This window comes from Haliaeetus albicilla, chromosome 22 (assembly GCF_947461875.1).
Source record: "Haliaeetus albicilla chromosome 22, bHalAlb1.1, whole genome shotgun sequence".
Classification (NCBI taxonomy): domain Eukaryota; kingdom Metazoa; phylum Chordata; class Aves; order Accipitriformes; family Accipitridae; genus Haliaeetus; species Haliaeetus albicilla.
Genome location: NC_091504.1, coordinates 23,508,537 through 23,531,388, shown reverse-complemented (window position 1 = coordinate 23,531,388; position 22,852 = coordinate 23,508,537). Strand labels below are relative to the sequence as shown.

Here is a 22,852-nt window from a genome sequence, read left to right as displayed (position 1 = left end):
CCTGAGTTTCTTGAGCCACCAATGTTATTTATCTCATCAAATATCATGTCCCCTACCCTTTCCTTCAGCTCCAGATGCCTTATAAAGAACAGCCCGAAAGGCGACAACAGCTCTGGCCTCAGGTCTGTTATCTTCTGATGGTTATCAAAGGAGGCAATACCACCACCAAATAATGGGACTCGTACCAGCACATCCTTCATGTTACCATATCTAGGATCTGAACTAGTCAGCTCTATGGCAGCGGTGTGCTAGATCTTCCTGCAGAGAGGGGAGGTTTGGCCAGGAGAGAGCTCTCACATGCAAAGATCTAAATAAAGGAGTGTTGCTGTCTCATCTCATGACACCTGCTAATGATTATGCTCAGAAAAGGTCAAAAGGAGAGGAAGAAATGGATGAGTCAGTATTTGAATGCAGCTGCTGTGCATGAGAGGAGTGGAGTAATTAGAGAGTCTTCCCCTTCACCTCTCTGCAGATCCTCACTCAAGAGGACTGGAACGTGGTCCTGTACAATGGGATGGCATCTACATCCTCATGGGCAGCACTCTACTTTGTGGCCCTGATGACCTTCGGCAATTATGTGCTCTTCAACCTTCTTGTTGCCATTCTGGTAGAAGGCTTCCAGGCAGAGGTAAGAGATCTGAGCAGAGGGAGGGAGAAAACTGAGAAGCACGTGTAGGCAAGAGTGTAGGGATGAATCTATGTCAGTGCAAACATCTAGTCATGCAAGCAGCCCTAAAATTAAATTTAAGGGGTGTAGATGAGCTGGGTTGGGCATGTGAAGCTCTTGTGAATCTATCTTTGCAAATAAGGCCCACTGGACTTGGCATGAGACTTGGGAGACCAACACTTTGGTTGATCTGCTACGGGGTCTGTTGTGTGACCTAGAGGAAATTATTTAGGGTGAATTTAACTCACCAAATCTCCCACATGTCCTGTGTTTCTTTATGGTGGGCCTCGGGCCTTCAAAGAATCTAGCCAGGGCTAGTCATGGGGACCAGGTAGGATGTGAAATGTCTGTCAATCCAGGCCTTTCCTTGTGACTCTGTCCCTTATGTGTTATTTGAGGCTAGTAGCACAGCTGTTCAAAAGCTGTGTTGCAAGGTTACAGACATCAAATTTTGAGATACTTAGGATGATGTAGGACATACAAATGCTAAAGAGGTTTTTACCTACACCTGACAGTAATGTCTGTATCAGGTCAATGAGCAGGGAATTTATGATAAACTGCAGGCATCTCATCTCATCTCACATAGAAAGGATTAGAGATATTATTTTATTTCTCAGTCAGAAGTGATATGCCATGTCCTGATCTGAACTAGGCAGGAACCTGAGCAGCTGTGCAGGCAATCCTGTGCCACACGATCCAGAGCAGCAGGCCACACTGGTGTGAGTGGTGTAAGTGGTACAGTACTGGTGTGAGTGGGGGGCCCCTGCAGCCTCTTAAATTTTCCTCCCCACTGGCAAGTCCACTCCAGATCTGCTTTCAGCATCCTGAGACACTGAAACCAGCCATCCCCTGCCCTATCCTGCTCTTCTCCATATTCCTTTCAGAACACAGCAAGTCCATTTAGGGGAGATTTTAAGTGAGGATGATCTGTTCTGGTTGTAAATATAACAATGTATGTGCACATATATATTATCCAGAAAAAAAACTACTTTTTTTGAAGTCCTAGTGCAAATGGAAATGATTTTAAGACATACCAAAAGTCATCCAGTCCCAGTTAAGGCTAAGAATAGTGGCATCGAAAGGGCTTACCTCATGTTTTGGGATTTTTTAATTATTACTTTTTTTGTTTCTGCAACCATCAAGAAGGGAAAGTTTGCTTAGTGCTGGATTGGCTTCAGAGACACACACACTCAGAAAGAAAATGAGAAAATGGCTTCAGTTTTCACCGCCTTAGCTCCCAAGGGAAAGAGAAAGAAATTATTTTTATAGAATTTTTTTTTCACTTTTCATTTTTTCCCCAGAAATGGTATCGTGCTCTCATTTGCCGTGTTTAGATCACACTTAGATGAAACTTCACTGACCATGGAATATAATTGAAATATTCATGGACCAAAAATTCACTTCTCTTAAGCCAGCACAGCCCCATTTATGTCTTTCAAGGATGTATGCATAGATTCATTATTAAAGCATCCCTCCTAGTTTTCTTGCAGCACTAGCAGAGGAAAATTAATTGAAACAACAGGAGCCAAGTCCCAGTCTGGAAAAAAACAACCCTGATCTACATTGCTCAGGGCTGTTTCACAGATGCTGAGGGTGGTGAGTGCCACCTGCACACACACACAAGACACAAGTAGTCCAGCTCATTGCTTTCAAAATCAACAGCCCTGCACTGCATTGGTGGGCATTTTAATGTCTCGTACAATATGGCCCACACCCTGAAGATCCAGCACAGCTGACCAAGAAAAGCAAGAAGGTCCTTTTCCAAGAACAAGCCTATACTCCATATCTCAGTAACTAGAGCTCATGCTGACACTGTTTATTTCCAAATTCCTGTAGTTTTCTCAGTGTCACCAATCTCAGCACCTCCTGGCTTTGCTCTAGATACTGTAACACCTTTGCCATATTCCTATTTTAGTGCAACCTGTTGCAGATTGAATTGAACGTTTTAGCCGCTAACCTAGCAAGACCAGAGCAAAGCCGTTACCAATATTTCTACAGGCTCTGCAGTAGCTGCTGTCTTCCAGCCCAGAAGGGGTTTTCCTCTAGGAGAGTTGTAGCTGTATTCAGAGTGGTTGTGCGGGACCTCAATTCTGCTAGAAAATGACACAGGCAGACTGAAGTCTGTGCTAAAGTAATAGACTGTCCTGAACTGAATGCAGACACAACCAATACAGTTGGCCATATGGTAACTCAGAGAGGGGACTATTCAGTGGCCAGACATGTGTCAGATATCCTGAAATTCCACCAACCAGCAAATCTGGGTGGAAAAAGAGGACATGCCAGGGAAATCCAAACAGATGATAACCAGGATGTGTAACCCAAATGCCTGGAAACCACTCCTGCTCAAGCAATCTTGCATTTAGGCACAGAGAGCCCTTGTACAGCAGTTTGCATCCTTTGTTCCTGATTGCTTTAAGGCAGAAGAAAGTTTTCTCCACTTGGCATCCTGGCAGCTTGCAGGTACCTTTTACAGTACCGATCCTGTTCCTTACCTGCTCTTTTGGAGGTTGAATCACCTACTAATGGGAAACCTGTCATTGTTTAACCCCAGCCAGCAACTAAGCACCATGCAGCCACTCACTAACCCCCCTCACAGTGGGATGGGGGAGAGAATCGGAAGGGTAGAAGTGAGAAAACTTGTGGGTTGAGATAAAGGCAGTTTAATAGGTAAAGCAAAAGCCGCGCATGCAAGCAAAGCAAAACAAGGAATGCGTTCCCCACTTCCCATGGGCAGGCAGGCGTTCAGCCATCTGCAGGAAAGCAGGGCTCCATCATGTGTAATGGTGACTTGGGAAGACAAACACCATCCCTCCGAACACCCCCCCTTCCTTCTTCTTCCCCCAGCTTTATGTACTGAGCATGGTGTCGTATGGTCTGGAATATCCCTTGGGTCAGTTGGGGTCAGCTGTCCCAGCTGTGTCCCCTCCCAACTCCTTGTGCCCCCCCAGCCTGCCCACTGGTGGGGTGGGGTGAGAAGCAGAAAAGGCCTTGGCTCTGTGTAAGCACTGCTCAGCAGTGTGTATTATCAACACTGTTTTCAGCACAAATCCAAAACATAGCCCCATGCTAGCTACTATGAAGAAAATTAACTCCATCCTAGCCAAAACTAGCACAAGCCAGAAATGGGCAGCCTCATGCGATACTCTCTTGAGTGCACGATTACAAACCTAGCTGAATGGCTGTCATTTTCTTGCTCAGGCTTAATGGCTCCTTTCGGAGCTGTTACAGACCATGATTTAAATGTGTGTAAGGAGTAGTTTTCAAAGCTTGTATTATTCACTCAGTGCTGCCTCAGAAAAGGCCAGCAACCACAGGCATGACATTTGCAGGGCACATTTTGCTCTCCACTTCCATTTATTATAAATCCTGACATTAAGCCCATGGGCTTGTCAGTTGTCTCATAGCAGGTATTAGCTGTGTTACAGAAAACCCTTCTCAGGGCTGTATTTCAGCTACCAGGGCTCAATTCAAGTCTTGCACTTACAAATGCATAACTTAGCTCTGGTTGTAAACCGAAGATGTTTACAGTCTCCTTGGACAACTCCCAGGAAAAAGTATCAGTGGAGCTGGGTTTTCTTTTGTCACCCCTGGTTCTGTTGGTACGTTGGAAATATGGCAGAAATTCTTGTTTTGACCTCTTTGACTTTGCCCTCTTATAGGGTGATGCTATTAGCAGTTATAGAAGACACTGAGGTGCATTTCTCCCTTTGCTCGGATGTTTCTTTTACTTAGATGGAAGGTGACTCCTGGGAGACTTGTGCAGCTAAGAGGGTACACATTAGAGCTGCTCTAAGCTCTGAACCATCAGCAGCGTTTCAGCAAGAACACTGAAAATTGTAATGTGAATCACAGTACAGTCTCAGCTTGATCTCAGGTTCTGATCTGCCTGTGGAGCAAGTTTGGCAGGAGTATCCCTAGAAGAGAATAGGCTTAAATGGCCACAAAACCATTTTTAGTACATTTGTGCTTAGGACAACAAGAAGCCAGACTTCAAACAGGACCATAATTGCATATTTGTGCTTACATTGTTCCCATGTCATTTTGAAATCTACCCTAGAGCTGCTCTGGAAAAGCAGACAAACCTTCCAAAATTATGCAAATCTTTCATCTACTCTGCACTAGTGCTTCTGCTTCAAAACAGAGAAGATGAATAAGGCAGCTTAAGCCTTTCAGTCATCCTGTCTGTTTGGCTGCACCAGTTAGCAATACATCACGGATGAAATTAAGTTCACTGCCACTTCAGCACCATGTCTCTAGAAACCATGGTGATTTGTTCAGGCATCAGTTAAGGAACTGTACTCCTTTTTCTGGGATCAGCTGCTTTAATTCAACCATTTGCTATCAATTTGCACAGCTTTTCTGCAGTCTTGATGGATCCAGCCAGAGTCATGCCGACAGCCTGCTGGAATCTCTCCTCTCTGCAGACCTCCCCCAGCAGAGCAGAAGCTGACAATAGCTCTTCTGTCCCAACCTTGTACATTATTTAGGCTGATCGGTTTGGGTAGCAGAGGCAGATATGTATGAAAGGGAAAAATAACTGGACTTCCAAGAGGAAAGCCAGTGTAAGGGTGGTTGGCTGTTCTCTGTCTTGAGATGATGCTGTGCTGCCAGGCAAGCTGGCCTCTTTCCCTTCTGTCACAGCTTCAATGTTGCCAAGAGATTTCCCAATACAATCTCAATTACCAGCCAGCGTGAAGAAAGCAAATCAGGGCTGGGTTTTCAGGTCTAAGTCAAATTTATAGTGCTGTCAAATAAAGAAGAAAAACCCTTTGACATCCTTTGACATTAAAACCTAAGTGCTTTCAGCTGGGATCATGGAGAATGCAAATATGGAGCCCCACAATGCCAATTTTTCTTACTCACTCTGATTACAGCTGCACTTTCATGTTCTCCCCTGGGATACGCTGTTCAGTGAGGCTGAGTGCAGTGTAGGAAACACGACAACGTTGCAGGAACAGTAGTCACAATCACAACATCATCCTTTCTGTCCAAGTATGAAAATGAATCAAAACAAGGAAGAGGGACTTACCTGGGGTCATTCCCCAGGACAGTGTCAGAGGGAACTTGGCATTCTGCCCTCAGTTCTTGGGGCCACACTTAAACTAACCATGAGGAGCTGAGGTATCTCTGAGCTGCTAAGTAACCCAAACGGCCTTTGTGCTAAAGTTTAAATGAATCAAGTCTGTTAATTATCCTTCTCCTCCCTGCAGGGTGATGCCAATAGGTCAGACACAGATGAGGACAAGACATCTGCCAACTTTGATGATGATTTTGAGAAGCTAAAAGACTTCCGAGCAACAGGTAGGATTTTGTCTCTACATTTCCCTGAGAATCCGAGAGTTACAACTCTGCTTCCACAGTCATCTTTTCATAGAAACTTAAGGCAGAAAGTGGAAGAATCCATTTTATTTGGCAATTAATCTGATAGCTATGTTGACAGAGCAAAAAGTGCTCTATGCAAAAAGTGTTAGGAAAGCTAAATGAGCATTGATACTTCCTTTAAACAGATGTTTTTCTTATTTAAACTCTACTAGAATATTTAGATGTGTCTCATTGTTTCTTCTGTATTATTACCACAGAATGGTTTGCTGACAGCAATATTCTCACACTACTTCTCAGCAGCTTTTCAAATCAATCATGTTCTCATCTGTTCTTTTTGGTTTCTCACACAAATGCATTTAGGTGAGGTTTGATTGATGGAAATGTTGCTGTTCATTTGTGTTACAGGAGGGCCTGGCAATTGATTTGAAGTAAGGCCCTATTGTACTAGTGTACTATAAACATGGAATAGTAGGTGACAGCCTTCGCTCTGCAGAGTTTGCAACCAGACAGGGGACAGGAAGGGATCACACATTTTAACAGAGTGAATAGCCTGATGGTAAACAAGAGCCAGTTTAGTTCCTCTGTACTTTGATTCTTGGCTTGGGGTCTTGTTAGGATTAGTTTAAATGCTTCTAAACCAGGATTCGTTTTGGCTAAGGAAATGATATTGATTGTGGTGAGCAGATGGAATTCAACTGAGGAAAGGGCAGAAATAATCTGTTGGGGAAGCTGAGACAGAGCTGGATCACAGCAAGGTGATGGAGCTGCTCAGTCTGCAGGTGAAGCAACAAATTCCAAACACCAAGTGATCAAAAGAATGTCCATTGCAAATAGTTGACAAGGAACCCACAGCACCAACTATGCACCAGCTTTGCACCAACTATTTGCTGAGCAGCTTCAAATAGTAAGAGAGTTCTAGGGGAAAGAAATATTGTCACCTCTTCTCAGGTAACACAGGAATAGAAAACAGGGATGAATTTGCCATCAGTCAACGTCCATGAGTAATTGTGTGTCTCCATAAGCCTCATAGATGCCAACCGGTGACTAAACAGCATAAGGACATTAACAATTCTATTACAGTGTCACTGGTCTATAGACAGATACACTGGCAAGAGGAATGCGTATTGCAGATTAGCAAATTTTGAGCTGGATCTTCCACCCCTCAAAGTGAATGGCAGTGTTCCCATGGACTACTGTGGTGCAGATCAGGTATTTGTGCACAAGCCAGCAACTAAACAGATGATACAATAGAAGCACACTGCATTACAAAAGCAGTGGAGGAGAAATAGCAGAGGTAATGCACTCACTTGGATTTCTCACTGCAGACTTGGACTTCTTTCCTGCTGGCTGCAGATGCTACCATTCTTCCCCCTCCTTAAGAATGATTCTGCAGTTATTAAACCAGAACCCACTAAGCCCAGTAAGATAGGAGCTAGTTCAACTTTAGTTTTGTGTTTGAAATTAGGCTTTTGGTTTTGAGTATTACGGCACTCCATAGGGCTGGAGGTGCTATGTCTGGTTTGTCTTCAGTGTGAATATGGTTTTTGCAGTCTGTACTTGCCATACAGCTAAAATAGGTGCTTTCTATAATTACCACAGAGATGTGCCATTAGATTTCTCTGTTACAGAGAATTTTACTCTTCTAGATGGCTGGATATGTAAAAGCAACTTCCATTTCCTCTCCCCTGAACAGATGACTAAAGACAATGACTAATGTTTGCTTAGTGTCTTCCCATGAAAGAACTTAGACCACATCAGAACTGCATAAAAATCTCTGTGTAAGACTGTATCACAAGAAGAAGAGATTAACTTCCTAGGGTGAATTTAGCCAGTCCTCAATGTCCTTTCCCCAGAAACTCTCTCCCAGTCCCCCAGAACTGTAGCTCCGCTCTCTAAAGCCCAAGAAACAGTGAACAAAAGAAGCTTCCTTTGGAGGGCAACGAGTTCCAAGTCCAGGCAGGGCTGAAGACCTCTTAAAAGGTTGTGACATTTGCCTTATGCCTTTGAGCACGGTGGGGGTGATCTTATTGCCCACAACATTTCATCTCCATTTGGCAGAGTTCCTAGAAGACCCAAGGAGCAATGTCCATTCTGAAGAATGATTTCTGTAGCTGTAGCTGAGCATTCACCTTGTATTCTCTCTCCCCTTCTCTCCAGAGATGAAGATGTACTCACTTGCTGTCACCCCAAATGGACACCTGGAGGGCAGGGGAAGCATGCCACCTCCTATAATCATGCGCACTGCTGCCACACCGATGCCCACACCAAAGTGTTCCCCACACATGGATTCAGTGCACACTTTTGTGGACTCGAGGAGAGGGAGTAACGCCTCGCTAGACCCCTTGAGCTACGATCAGAAGTCCTTGGTAGGTTGCTATTGTGAACAACTCTCCCTCAAGTGCCTGCAAGCAGCATAGATGATATATGTGTGTGTGTGTGCGTGCACGCATTGCCAGAAAAAGAAGACGGGTGATAGAGGTGAGAAGTATGTGGAAAGTCAGGAGGAGAACAGAGTCAAGAGGAAGAAACATAACAGTCAAGGACAGAGAGTATATGAAGAGGGGAGACAGGAATGTACTGGGATTCAGTGTCTTCCTGCCTAATATCTGATTGGAAGTCCATGCCAAGCCACCCCACTGGAGAGACGCAACCTGAGACAAGTCATAAGTTCATGCAGTTATTCCAGCAAACCCCACTGAGGAGGAGCAGGCACCTTTTGCCAACCACACTGGCCATTTTGTGGTGTCTTGGAGAAGTTGTCAAGTGCTCCTGTGAGGATGAGGCCTATTTCCCCCCACAGTGTTTTAGGGTTGCATCTTGAATCCACCTTGTGTCAAGGGAAATAAAGCATTTGTCCTTACCAACACAGCAGCTGAGCTCCAGTTACAGTACAGCAGCCCCATTGGAGGGGAAACAAAGGAAATGAGGTAGTAGCTGACCGATTGCCACCAGGCACAGCTCATGGAGCAGAGATTTGGCTGGAGCTGACTGCTTTGGCAACTGATTGCATTTTGCCTGCAACAGGGGAGCAGGAGGGCAGCTCTGTGAAAACAGAGGGTGCAGAGTTAATAGACAAAGTGGATTTCTGCTGCTGCTTATCTATCCCATTCCTCTGCTCTGTAACTGCAATATCATGTTCAAATCAAGGCAGCAGACCGTGAAGGCACTTCACATAGAGACAGAGCCACTATCCCCTTTGGTAAGCTGCTTAGTCAAGGTAATGCTTTTGAAAAGAAAATAGAGATGACTGTTGTTTGCCTTGGGGTTTCATGGGATTGTGAGTTGCTGGAAAGGGTTGTTCATGGTTTGAATCCATTCTGTGAGAGCACATCAGTGCCACCAGCCAAAGGAAGATAAAGCAGTCAGAGGAGAGCTGGCCAACGCTGAGAAGGAGGAGGAAGGCAGTTTGCCTAGTTTTGTGCTGGGAGGAAGCCATGGAGGGAAAAGGAGATTTCCTTCTAGCCTTTCTGCTCTGACCTTAAGTGCTCTCATCTTGGCAACTACCTGCCAGCCAAAGTGCACTCACACACCTATCAGTGCCAGAAATTTGCTGTAAGAGAAACATTCATTCCATCTCCTTATGCAGCAAACTGAAGAGAAAGTAATGCAAATGGGGGCACAATTTCCAACAGACACTTGAGTGACTTAGGTGCCAGAGTCCCTCTGGAAGCCAGGGAAGTTGTGTGCTGAAGCCACTTGAACATGAGGAAAGAAAATGCCACTTCAGCAATAGTGTCTTTGGGTTCAGTTTTTATGCGCAGTTAATGCAGCCAGGACAGTAGGAAGTCATGCAGCACAGAGGATTGGTAGCTGTGCTACAGGTATAGTTCAAGGAGTACCTTCAGTGTGAGATTAGCTGGGTGCTTGGCTCCCATCTCAAGGCATTGGCATGATGAAATCAGAGCAGCGAGGAAAGCTGGAAGGGGAAGACATGACTTGCAATAAGAAGGGTCTTCCAGTCTGGGCAAAATGCTATATCCTTTGGCTTCCTCCTGCAAACAAACCCTCAAATGTCTTTTTCCTCTCTCAGTCCAGCCTCCGCAGTTCCCCTTGCGCCAACTGGGGCACCAGCAGCAACTGGGGAAGCCGACGCTCAAGCTGGAACAGCCTGGGCAGAGCCCCGAGCCTCAAGAAGAAGAACCAGTCAGGAGAAAGAGAGTCCTTGCTCTCTGGGGAGGGAAAAGGCAGCACAGACGATGACTCTGATGACGCCAAGTCCAGCACAGTCAGCAGGCCCTCATTGCACCGCCGGGCAGAGTCCCTGGACTACCGCAGCTCCCTGGACCTGCCTGAGCTGCTTCAGTTGCCCACCATGCGCCACTCACTCAGTATCAGCCCCGTGGCCGTTCTGCCTGCCGAGTACCAAGACTGCAACGGCAAGATGGTTCACGTCCCCAGCGAGTTCTTCCTGCGTGTTGATGGACACAAGGAGGATGCTATGGACTATGAGGATGACATGGAGGATGTGAGTTGAGGGGGAAATTGGGTGCTCGTGCGTTAAGTGGCTTTTCCACTCCAAGAAGGCTGATTAAAAATCAGGCTTTGACATGTGTTACTGCCTAATGGCTGGTGTAGACAAAATGAATCCAGATCCGGATGGGCATCCATTTCCCAAAAGGCTTTTTTATATTAATGGGTTGGGCTGTTACCTTGCAGTGGTCTCTAACGAGGTAAAACTGCAAGAGGTTGTGCATGCATTTGCCTAGTTTTTGAACTGGTTGAGATTGTCCCCCTGGCCCAGGTTGCCTCCAAAAATGAGCTGTAGACACAAGAGATAGCTAATGTCTGTGCTCACGAGAGCTGTTTGGCATCTCAAAGGCTTGAAAGCCTAGAGTGTTCCCTATTTAAGTTTTTGGTTGTTTGAGTCCTTTTTGGTTTTGACACAACTTTGAATCTCAAAATGATACCTGCCTAGAAAGTCTTGCTTTGTTATGTTCATATCTTACTGTACAGCAGCCCCTTCCACCCCTTTCCTCTGTGTTTTGTTGGACAAATGTGACAATGCCTGCCACGTCTCTGTCCCAAAAGCCATGACTCCCTACAGGCGCTATGAAATGTCATGTGCTGCCCTCTTTCACAAAAGGACTGTGAAAGTTGAAGAGGCAGGAAAATAAAAGAGGAAGAAAAGGTGTTTCTTCTTTTCTATCCAGAGTTACTGCTACCGAATTCGTAAAGTCCTGGAGCCCTACAAACCACAGTGGTGCAAGAGTCATGAAGACTGGTCCCTCTACTTGTTTTCCCCACAGAATCGGTAAGAAATGCCAGCCCACTAGGTTTTTGTGGTAATGAAATACTACAATTCTAGTTAGCCTTCCCTTGAGAAAAATCCCTCTCTGATGTAGAAGCACTGAGAGTTTAAGAAATCCAATTTCTGATTTTTAGGTAACTTCTTCTGTTACATGTGGGCAGAATTGTTGCATGGTTCACCCTATGCCTGTCTAGGAAGAAGGGTGGTTTAACCAGCATTAATAATAGCTGTTATTACATCTTGTTTACTGCATTGATAATAATGGCTGAAGCTTGTGGAGAGTCTAGCTCACCACCTGGGCTGATGCTGGTGGCACAGCTGCCAAAGACTTTCAAGGACGTGCCATTCAGGTGGGAGTCTCTCGCTGACCCAAACATCTAATGTATACTTTTTTCCCCACCATTTCTTCAGGTTCCGAGTGATGTGCCAGAAGGTCATTGCCCACAAAATGTTCGATCACGTGGTGCTGGTCTTCATATTTCTCAACTGCATCACTATAGCACTGGAGCGACCAGACATAGACCCACACAGCACGGTGAGTACCTGAATCATTTTCTTCCTTGATCCAGCATCCAGATCTTAGTCTTGTCAGGGCAAGACCCTGCAAGATGAAAGATGTTTGTTTTCTAACACCTTTAAATAACTTGCCTCTTTGCTGTTCTATGTTTTACAGGAAAGGATATTCCTAAGTGTTTCTAATTACATCTTCACTGCAATCTTTGTGGCTGAAATGATGGTTAAGGTAATTATATCTTCATCCCATGGCCCTTAGTGAGGCCTGGCAAAGACCAGAACATGACATAGTTATGATCTGGGTGAAGATTTAAATGTCTCTCTTCTCCTGGCTGTAGGTGGTAGCTCTTGGCTTTTTCTCTGGGGAGAACACCTATCTGCAGAGCAGCTGGAATGTCCTGGATGGAGTCCTGGTCTTTGTATCTATCATTGACATTATTGTCTCCATGGCATCGGCAGGCGGAGCTAAGATCCTGGGTGTCCTTCGCGTTTTGAGACTTCTGCGGACCTTGAGACCCCTCCGGTATGTTCACCAATAGGGTGGCTGAGTTTTCTTAGTGTTGATAGATCAAGGAGTTTGAAAAAATGCACATGAGCCATCAAGGTCTTACTTAATAACACAAAAAGCTGAAACACAGTATGGGTAGAATCATCTTTGGGGAGCTCTTATGTAGTGAAACTGTTTGAAAACAGTGAAATTAGTTATAATATAACTCAACTTCTCCAGCACAAAAAAAAAGCGGATGGAGTTTGGAGTGACAGGTGTTATTGTACTCAGGCAGTTAGTGCAGTGAATGCCTCCTCCATGCTGCATTTTCATCACCGTTTTACAAATCAGTCTGGCTCCTTGTTAAACTGCACAACCTCATAGTCATTCCCAAGCAAAGAGGTTGCCTTGGTTGGGAGAAAATTTGCTATTGAACAGGTGCTGACAATAATTTGATAAGCTCCAGCATCTATACCTGTTCTCCTGTGCCTGCATATCTAACATTACTGCAAAACAATTTAGTTCTTGGCTAGGAAGAGGAAGGGGAGGCACTTTCAGTATTTGAGAAAAGGAATAAAGAGAATTTGTATTTTGTTTACAATTATGCAATAACAAAGAGTGTTGATGCTTGGGGGATTTTTATCAGCTCACAGCTCCTGTGTTCTGCTTCCATCCTGCTTGGCAAGAAACACAAGCCTTTTTTCATGAAATTTCAGGGGAAATAAGATAGGCACCTCCTGAGACCTGTAGGCTTTCTGATGAAAAGCTGCTTGCTTATGACAATAATCAGAAGAGGCAATCTTGTTTAGGCCCATGACCACAAGAACAACAGCTATTTGTCTGCTGCTCTGTATTTCCTTAGTGACACATAACTTTGTGAGTGTTTCTGTCTCCTCTCTTGCTCCCATGCTCTCTTCTGCTGGTGGCATCGGGATCCCCTTGTAGTGCTGGCTCACCAGGAGCCACTCTGGGTCACCCTGCACAAGCCTTGGCCTGGCAGCGCCTCGAGGCATTTATCTAACACGCATAAGTAGGAACAGAAATCAAGGCATAGGCAATTCATAAGTAAGTAAACATAAGGGGAAAAAAAGGAATTGGTCATGGAGAATAACTAGGCCAGATCCTATTAATAGAGAGGAATTCATCACCTCTCACAATGGCTTCACTTATCACAGCCTCTTCCAGGATTGCTCCAGGGACCATTCCTAACACTTTGTAGGTGCAGTTCAGACTGCTACATTATTTGCTGCCAAATAAGACCCTATTGAAATGCTTTGTCCCTGCAGCATACAACTCTCCTCTTTTCTCTGTGTTTGGCAGGCATGAAAGCATCATTAGCCGTGCAAGCTCAAGCTACCTGCAAGGACTCATACCCTCTCCCCTCTACAGGCCCCTCCAAAAAAACCCTTTGATGTTCTTCAGTCAAAACACCCGCCTTCCCAGAAAAGCTTGCTTGGGCTAGTTACACTTATGAGTGCAAACACATTTTTCAGACGCCCATGGGAGAGCCATTCTCCAGGCGCTCATACAGGAAAGGAAAACGCTTGTTCTCCATAATACCCAAAAGCTACTTCAGGCCGTGCTCAGAGCATGCCTGGCCTCTCATGGCCTCACAGCAAGCAAGCAAGCTGCTCTTTAATGGGATGACCCTTTGGCTGTGGAGCTGTTGATCACAAGTTCCTGTTAGCTAAGAGTCAGTTCAGGAACTAATTAGGAAACAAACTGAAATTACTTTGTTTGAAAAGTTGTCATGGGGCTCAGGCCAGTAGGGGAGGTGAGCACTTATGCCTGTAGAAAGAGGACAAGACATGCTCTCTAGTACCACTGTGAAGCTGTTTAGATGTGTTGTGTTAGGAAGCAAGCTTCTGCCTGGTGTGTGCCCCTCTGCTTGGATCAGAGAGACCTCAGAGGGGATCAGCTCTCTAGACTGAGGTACAAATAACCCTGTAGTGGGAACCTCTTGATATTCTGCCCATAGAGAGCGTTCCCTCGTCATTGTTACTAGTAAGCAATTGCCCAACACCCTGCTGTCAGGGTGTCTTACACTTTTTTAATTTCATCTAATGTGACTGTGAATGTTCTGCTTGTCCAAATAAGTCACTAACTGTCTCTGAATGCTGCCTGCAGGTAGGGGAGGGTTGTGTTAGCTTTACTGCAGCCCAAGCAGAGGAGGAAAAGCAACCATATAATAACAGGGCATGCATAAAAATTAAAAGCTTTATTGTTTTGCCATTTTTTCCAGAGTCATCAGCAGAGCCCCGGGTCTGAAGTTGGTGGTAGAAACCTTGATCTCCTCCTTGAGGCCTATTGGGAATATTGTTCTCATCTGCTGTGCTTTCTTCATTATCTTTGGGATTTTAGGCGTCCAGGTAGAGTATTTCCCTCACCACAGCCATCTGTAAGTGACTGCTGCAAAAGAGAAGCTGTTTTTCTCACCACCTGGGGTTAAGGTGGAAGTAACGAGCTTAAATGTCTCCAAAGGAAGATTTCAGTTAGGTGTTAGGAAAGCAGAGCCAGGCCCTAGAAGAAATGCTCTGGGGTGGGGTTAGCATCTGCTCATTGGAAGGCTCTCAGGATTAGAAGAGCAGACCTCCCTGATGAATAACACAGCACCAGCTAAGCCTGCCTGAGGGTAGGGGAAGGAGAAGACAAATTCCCAAGATCCCTCCTGGCTCTGTGTGCTAGGATATATATAATACCTCTTCCTCAGAGAGGAGATTGTCATCCTCCCAACAAGACAGGGCTGGCCTGCAGGATCACCTTCCTTCTGTGTCTGGAGCAATATGCAGTAATATCTCAGGGCCTGAAGTTTCACCAGAGGTCTTTTCCTGCCCTGTGTCTTAAGACAGATATGTGAGCTGGAAGGAAAGGAAAGGAATTTGAACTTGGCAAACAACTCTACTAGGGGAAAGACAGATAAATCAGGGGACAGACCTTTCAAAGCTGCTTCTTTTTTGTTTTTTTCTTTTTTTTTGTTGCTTCTCAAATACAGCTTTTTAAAGGCAAGTTCTACTACTGTGATGGTCCTGATGTAAAAAACATCACTACAAAGACTGACTGCACTAACGCACGCTACAAATGGGTTCGGCGGAAGTACAATTTTGACAATTTGGGACAGGTAAAATCCTTATTGCAGGGATTTTCCATACCAGTTTTTAAAGGATGAACACTTAAAATGTATTCCTTGAGGAGGGTGTGGAACATCTGTCATAGGAAGTTTCCAAGAACGACATAGGCATTCATCTATCAGAAGCAAACCTAACTGGGTAAATATGGATCAGGTCACCACTTCATCTCTTGCAGCCAGACTTCCTAGGGTTATACAATTCCTTGTTTATAGGAGGGTGTTGTCTTAAAGCCACTGCTTTTGCATGCAGTCCCTCATGTATGGACCACAGCTGTCACTTTTAGTCTCTTGACTTCTAGCTGTTATGTTTGCAAATGAAAAAAATAAGATGCTTTATACTGGCTGAAAAGCAAGACAGCCCATAGTAGGCTGGGATAGTAGGAGCTGGGATATATTTTTGCTTTTTAAAACCCCATGACATTGGGCCAGCCTGCAATATTGATTTTTAATCATGCTTTGGTGACCAGAAAGCCTGATGTGTCTGAGCAAAAGTCAACCTATATGTGAGGGAAAAGGAGCATTAATGACCATAGTTTGATCACTTTTAAGCCAGATATGGAAATAGGTAAAAGCAAGTCACAATATGTTGCATTTCTCCACCAACTCCAAGCCAGATGATGTGTTATGATCTGTGGATTGGTTTTACTGAACATTGTCTGTTGTTGGTTTCTTCTCTGGGGACTAAAATGCAAGACTAATCTTGTTTGTTTGTTTGTTTGTTTTCTTATAGGCCCTCATGTCCTTGTTTGTCCTCTCCTCCAAAGATGGCTGGGTGAACATCATGTATGATGGTTTGGATGCCGTGGGTATTGACCAACAGGTAAATGTACTGCAGAGTCCAGATGTGTTGCTCTCAGAAGTCTCATGCCTGGATGACTCTGGTGTTTTTGAAGTCCCAGGAAGGAGCAGAGCTATAGGACCTTCTTGAGGTCCTGACTGCTCATTGGGCTGCCAAGGTTTTACATTCTCCATTGAGTAACTTTTACAGTGGATGTGCCCCATGTAGTAGACAAACAAGTACTGATGGGGTTTTTAATTAGAATGATGATACTTGAGAAGGGCCACACGTGCCATTGCACTGCAGCTTCATGGAAGGCATGATGAATATAAGTAAACTCTCACAAGATGGGAAACAACCAGGAATGTTATGAAAAGGACATTGTTAAGTTTGTGTGTTACGTGGCATTTGCAAAGGAAAGTCAAGAGTCTTAGATGAGTAGTACCCCATCGCAGCTACAGTAACACTTTGTACTTAAATTTTCTCCTGCTTCTGAAGATCCCATAACGACTGAGAAATGTTAACCATGAGCACACATCTCAAAAAAAATAAGCTGGAGCCTATCATAAACTAAAATGATCATGCAGGTGGAATGATGCACATCCACTGAGATTTATTTTAAGCTGTATGAAATAAATGCCAAAATAATTAAATCCTGTAAGACAAATTGTGGACGCTAGTGTGGGTTTCACAACAAAAGTAAAATTCTAGTCGGTGAGAAAGTGAATGAGAGGAAACTGTTTTGGGAAAAATCTCTTAACTCCTCTCAGCCCTCTCCTCCTCCCCACAAAAGTGTACTGTGCTGTCTTGTTGCTACAGAGTGCCCAATATCCTGACTTACACACTTGTCTATGCCGCTTCTCTTCTCTTCTGTCTTGTTTTCTATTCCTCACCTCACCAGCCCATCCAGAACCATAACCCTTGGATGCTTCTCTACTTCATCTCCTTCCTGCTCATCGTCAGCTTCTTCGTGCTCAACATGTTTGTGGGGGTGGTGGTGGAGAACTTTCACAAGTGCCGACAGCACCAGGAGGCGGAGGAGGCCCGGCGTCGGGAGGAGAAGCGGCTGAGACGCTTGGAGAAAAAGCGCAGGAGTAAGGAGATATACCTGTCTGGTCGGTAGACTGCGTTACAAACCAAAATCTTTCTGAGCCCTGCCTGCTCCCAAAGCAAGACTTTTGTTTTCCTTTGGTTTTGTTTCCATGGGATTCAAGAGGCTGTTTTGCTTCGTTACCTCTTTGGCGGTACCTTAAGTCTTGGGTTGCCAATACCCTGGAATTGTCCTCTACAAGCCTGACATAAAGCATTACCTGTTTACTTGGCTGGGGAGAAAATCCTCCTCCGAGCAGAGTCCTCTATCATGCTCTGCAAGGCAAAGGTGTCCCAAGCACCGAGCGGGAGCTCATGGTGCGACTGAGGGATGCAGGGAGTAAACAGCTGCAATGCTTACTGTGTGCGTGAAGGCCAGTCCTGAGGGTAGCCCTGTTACTTAATGTGCCGCTTGCATCTGACGATGGTGGTGGTTTGATTTATTAATTATTTTCTTAGACAAAATAATTGTGATGCTTTTTAGAGTCCTAGCGCATGGTCCCGCATGCCACAACCATGCTGCATGAGGGCATGAACACACCAACAGCCCTGGGGAGAAGAATGGAGCTCCAAGATGGGGCTGTCCAGAAAATTCTTCTCTGGGAGATGTCCATTACAAGAGATGCTTGCCCCATCACAGGCTGGGGGAGCCCTTCACTGCTGAGCAATGTGCTGGGACTCAGTTTGTCCTTGCAAACAGTCAACATGGAAATACTGGCCCGTTGCAGGGCCATTAGGGTGCAACAGAAGGCCTTTAGCTGAAATCTGCTTCTTAGTGGATCTAGTAGGGACCATCAGACCAGACCAGAAAAACACCTGAGTTTGTGCTCCTTTCCTGACCAGAAAAACACCTGAGTTTGTGCTCCTTTCCTGACCCACACCTTCCCAGGGGTTCTCATGTATTAATTCTCACCTGCACTGCTGCTTGGCAGGCTCCACCAGGGACAAGCTGCCTATAGCATCTGGTGGGTATTCCCAGGAAAACTGCCAGGAAACCAGCCGCACTGACTTCCCAGACAGTTTTAGTGAACAGGGACAGCCTGCATCAGATGCTGGCAAGCATTTTTTAGAAGTAAGTGAGGGAACATGGCTTGGCCACTGTGATCAAAGATGAGCTTAGTCAGGGATAAGACTTGAGTGCTTCTGGCCCACTTGCCACAGGAGCCCTGTGGCTCTTTGCCTAGCACTGTGCTGCCTTGTGTAATCTCCTGTAAAGACCTAATATCTCATTGTGAAAAATGGCTAGTTGTGTCCCAAACATCAAGCCGTAGGTATCCATTTTCAGCTGGGAAAACTGCAGTTAGATTGAATAGTCTTTTGCCTGGCTCTAAGGACATAGCAGTCAGAGGCTTTGCTAGTAGAAACCCCAGCCAATTGCCTCCATCCATCCGTGCTTGAGTCAGAAGGCAGGCAGCTGTATCCCTCGCAGCTCCTCTCCTGCTCTTGTGGTCCTCTTTATTAGAGCCATGGGAGACCTGGGCACTAAATGTCTGCACCATGGTCTCCACAAGGCCTTAATGACAGACTGACCTGACACCACAGTGAAGGCCAAGCCCATTTCATTTTAGCTAGTTGTGAGTTAAGTAGCTGGGTTAAAATGAAATCTAGATCAAAGTAGCCAGCTGCAAACAGTCGTTGAATCTTTCAGAGATGTAGAAGAGTTCAAATGCAGTTTCATTTCCCTTTTTCCATTTAAGTTCTTGAGTTTGAGGTTCCAGCTAGGATTAGAAGTGGAAATCCTGAAGGCAGCATTTCCAGCACAACAAGAGAAATCAGTTTCAGGCTCTCAGGAGTCCTCCTGCTTATTCAGTATTTCTACCCCAATGTGCTGATCCAAGAAGACATTCAGATAAACGCAAAGTTTATATGAAAAAAAAAAAAGTTTATTTACAAAGAACATTAAGCATCCTTAGAGAAAATAGGCTGGGGCACAGGTAAGGAGGGATAGCTTAACCACAGACAGTTGCTGTTCCTGATTAGTAAGTAAATCTTATTACAAGCCTGTCTGTGGCTCCCTGCTTAGACACTGAAAAGAGCCAGTTCCTGTTAAAGTGATGGACGCTGTTACATTGACCCTCTTTATCCTGCTATCTTGAAGGATAGAGTCAAGGAGATATTTCAGACCGCAGACCCAGGCATTGCACAGATGTGGGTTGTAACATTTCACTGAGAGCATGCAGGGAGGAGGACAGCTTTCTGGAAGGTGATCAAATCCAGTATAGCAACTGAGAGGCTAAATGTTTGGCCATGTGCTGGGCTTCCAGGAGGTTACCTCAGATCATCTGGCTCTGAGGTCTCCTACCTGCCTCTGTTCAGCATGGACAGCTTGACATCCAAATTCGAGTTGCTAATAACGTGAAATCAAATATCTGATACACATTTTGGAAGATTACTCTTTACATTTTAATGGATTTTTTTTAAATTTAAATGGGAGGAGTTTTCACCTCCTGGGTAATTTAGAAGATGATGGATTTGGTGAAAAAATGTGGCAGACTCAGAAAGATGTGAGATGTGGTTGGTGCCGTGTGTGGTAGAGTCTCTGTGGGGGCATGTCTGTGTGCTCATGCAGGCATGGGATGCTGCACGGTGACGGCGGGCTGGCCAGCTTTCCATGTGCCCCAGCGCTGTCTGTCTTACCCATATGGAGGAGTGGGGGAGAGGCCAGTCCCCATGGGGCAGGATGGGCACACAAGACTAGTGATTCTGCGGAGAAGCAAGGAGCCTATGTTGGAAAGCCTAGCAGAGAGCCCCGCTTTTCCTTTAGCTGCTCTTCTAGCATTTGGCCTGAAGAGACCATAAAGGGAGGAAGAATTAGCGCTGTTAACGAGAGTAAAATCCAGCATAGCTAACAGATGTACTATCCGAGCAATGCCTGTCCATCTGGACTCACCCCGTCTACCTGGCATCTTGTCTTCGTCTCCTGTCTGTAATGTCCTCTGTGTGTAGCAACCCTGTGTGTGTTTCTGTGTATTGAGGTCTTTGGGCATCTGTAGGTACCTATACACACAGAAACGCACCATTGAGCCATAGTAGGCTTGGGCTCAGGCCTGGAAATGGGGTAAACCTCAGCTTATCAGTGCCTGGATGGTCCCATCCAAGCAGGCTCTGGGTACAAATGCCAGGCTCTGCAGGCTGGGTCCAGGATTTGGACCCTGTGTGCAGAGCTGTGAGCCTGGCAGAGGGATTGCTCCGTGGAGGACACAGCCCTGGAGCAGGACACGGCTCCTTCATCAGCCCCCACGCGGGTGGGATGGAGAATCATCATGTGTCTGGTTTGTGGGTATTTTTCAGGCCTTTCAGGAGCCTGGCAGGAAGGTACGTCTCAGCCCCCATTCCTGCTGTCAGACAGCACCTCAGACCTTTCCAAAAAGTTTCTGAGGGCCACTTCCATGAAGGGATTGGGACAGGGTGACACCCCACGCCCCTTGTTAGCATGCCTTGACTCCCTCTGCTCCTGTGAGAAGCATCACTCAAGGCACCAGCAATGGAGCTCATGGACCCAAGTTATCAGCCAGGCACGTCACTGTGGGCTGCCTCGACAGAGCAGCAGCAGCCGCAGGGCCCAGCCTTCACGACTGGGCTGAGATTAACTCATCTGAGGCCAGGGCCACCACTGAAAGAAGGCATTGGGTTCGCCAGTTAATTCTGCTCACGTGAGAAAAGAGGGCAGGGGGTTGAATATGCCATAGAATGCATTTGATGTGTTTTTAAAGGCAGAACTGCGCAGCATACTTTTTCATGTGAAAGTAAAAATTCAAGATAAACTAGGATATTTTTCTGACACAGTCACTACCTCCATCCACTATATCTACTATATAAATAAGTGTAGTGTAATTTAATAATCCTGCAGCTCCTAACCTTTTAATGAGGTTCTCAGAAGACACAGACCGAAACAAGCCTCCCCAGATCAAAGTTCTTGATTAAAACCACATGGATCGGCTTGATCTCCTCTGCGTTCAGGATATGGGGCCAAATCCAACCTGCCTGTATCTGCTGTGAGCAGAGCACGATGTCAGGTCAAATGCAGGCAGTGCTCTGGGTTTCAAAGGCTGCAAGCAGGGTCTGGGTGACACTGCGTGCCAAAAGCAGTGCAGGCAATGTTGGAAAGGCTGGAAATGCCTGACGCAGCCCAGGGGAGGCCCTGGCTGGGGAGCAGAGAGTGCCTTTCAGTAGCGTCACCAAGTCACTAGTCCCTTGAGGACCCCAAAAACTAAGAACTCGGAAAAGGAAATGCTTTTGCCTGATTTCCACTCTGTATGAGAAGAGCGTGGCCACAGCCATGTTTCTCTGAGGCATTTCCCGACACAGAGCTGAGCGTCTGGGCACTGTAGGAGGAAGAGGCCAGTTTTGTTTTAAGACCCAGCAGAGATGCCTTCCAAAGACTGTAAGCCTTTCTCTCCAGGGGTGAACAATCATGGGCAGCACACAGTGGTATTTAAATTAGTCCATCCTCTCAATGCCACAATCATCTCTGTATCCAGCAGAAACATTTGAGTTGTAACTAAAATTTTGGGCACTGCATATCTGAGTGTTTAGTATTTCCAACTAGGGAATTATCAAACCATCTTGCTTATTTTTCCAGGCAGCTGCAGGTATAGAGCTACTCTGTGCCAAGCATGCATATAAACCCATTAGGGCTTTCTAATGTTTCATGCAGAGGAGAATAATAGAGGAGCTGTAGCTAGCAATTGTAATGCCAACCTAAATGCTTTTAAGCTAGGAGACAGTGCTTCATTAATTTTCATGTCAGCAGAATCACAAGCAAAGAAGTTTAAATACTCTTCAGAGAGGTGAGATTCAAGCATTAGCCAACATCTAGAAATGGGGGCAAGAAAGGACTGTGGTTTTCCTTTTGCATATGTTTGATGGTTTCTCCTTTCCCTCCTGCATTTCCACCAATTCAAACGATCAGCTGCAGCTGAAGGGATACTTGTCTGTGTTTGATATAAGTCTGCTAGTTGGCTGATTGGAGTCTCATCCCAGAAACCATTTCCCTGGAGAAACCAGGCACAGGTTACATTTTACCTACTGTAATTAATGATGCACTAGATCTCCGTTTGCTGTGCCCACATCCCAATATCTGCTGTTCTCCTCACACAGGTTCTCCTGCAGACCCCACGTCTCTGCTTGAGCAGGCTGTAGCAGTAGGTGTGTACAGTGAACACTTAGACCCAAACTGGGCAGAATAACATAGTATTTTCTGACTAAGAGCTAAAAATGTGCATCTGAACTGAGAGGAGGCCAGAGCCACTTGCTGTGCTGTTGACTGAAGTAACGCTCCTGTTCCTAAAGGGACCAGGAATGAGCAGTGACCCAGCAGAGCTGGGGGCCTCGGAGGTCTGAAACGCAGCCTCCTTCCTGCTCAGAGCGGGTCAGAGCTGCAGTGAAGCTGTGTGGCTGATCGCTCGCTGCTTTCACCCTGCTGCAAGCCCTCTGCCTTCACGGGATCGCCCCGGCCTAACACCAGCATCGCCAAGAGCAGAAGCTGGCCTGTCCTTCCTGCACACCCCTGCTCACTCCTGTTAGCCTCGCATGAGCGGTATCTCCTCTAATGGACATTGCATGGGTTACTGCACTGAGCATGACAGTGTTGTTGCATGTGTTTCGAAGCATTGTCGACT

General features: G+C 45.7%; 1 protein-coding gene across 4 annotated transcripts in view; it reads left to right on the top strand.

Annotated features, from left to right (window-relative positions):
• The window catches only part of CACNA1H (calcium voltage-gated channel subunit alpha1 H), a 256,475-nt gene that overhangs the window by 202,754 nt on the left and 30,869 nt on the right, over positions 1–22,852 (top strand). For 3 of the 4 annotated variants that reach the window (XM_069810453.1, XM_069810456.1, XM_069810455.1), the window contains exons 14-25: positions 473–628; positions 5,878–5,968; positions 8,147–8,355; positions 10,020–10,454; positions 11,140–11,240; positions 11,649–11,772; positions 11,911–11,979; positions 12,089–12,273; positions 14,480–14,606; positions 15,230–15,355; positions 16,095–16,184; positions 17,044–17,257. In XM_069810453.1, coding sequence (XP_069666554.1) covers positions 473–628; positions 5,878–5,968; positions 8,147–8,355; positions 10,020–10,454; positions 11,140–11,240; positions 11,649–11,772; positions 11,911–11,979; positions 12,089–12,273; positions 14,480–14,606; positions 15,230–15,355; positions 16,095–16,184; positions 17,044–17,257 — 1,927 coding nt within the window. The remainder of the gene's footprint in view (positions 1–472; positions 629–5,877; positions 5,969–8,146; positions 8,356–10,019; positions 10,455–11,139; positions 11,241–11,648; positions 11,773–11,910; positions 11,980–12,088; positions 12,274–14,479; positions 14,607–15,229; positions 15,356–16,094; positions 16,185–17,043; positions 17,258–22,852) is intronic. The other variant, XM_069810454.1, reaches the window with a different exon arrangement.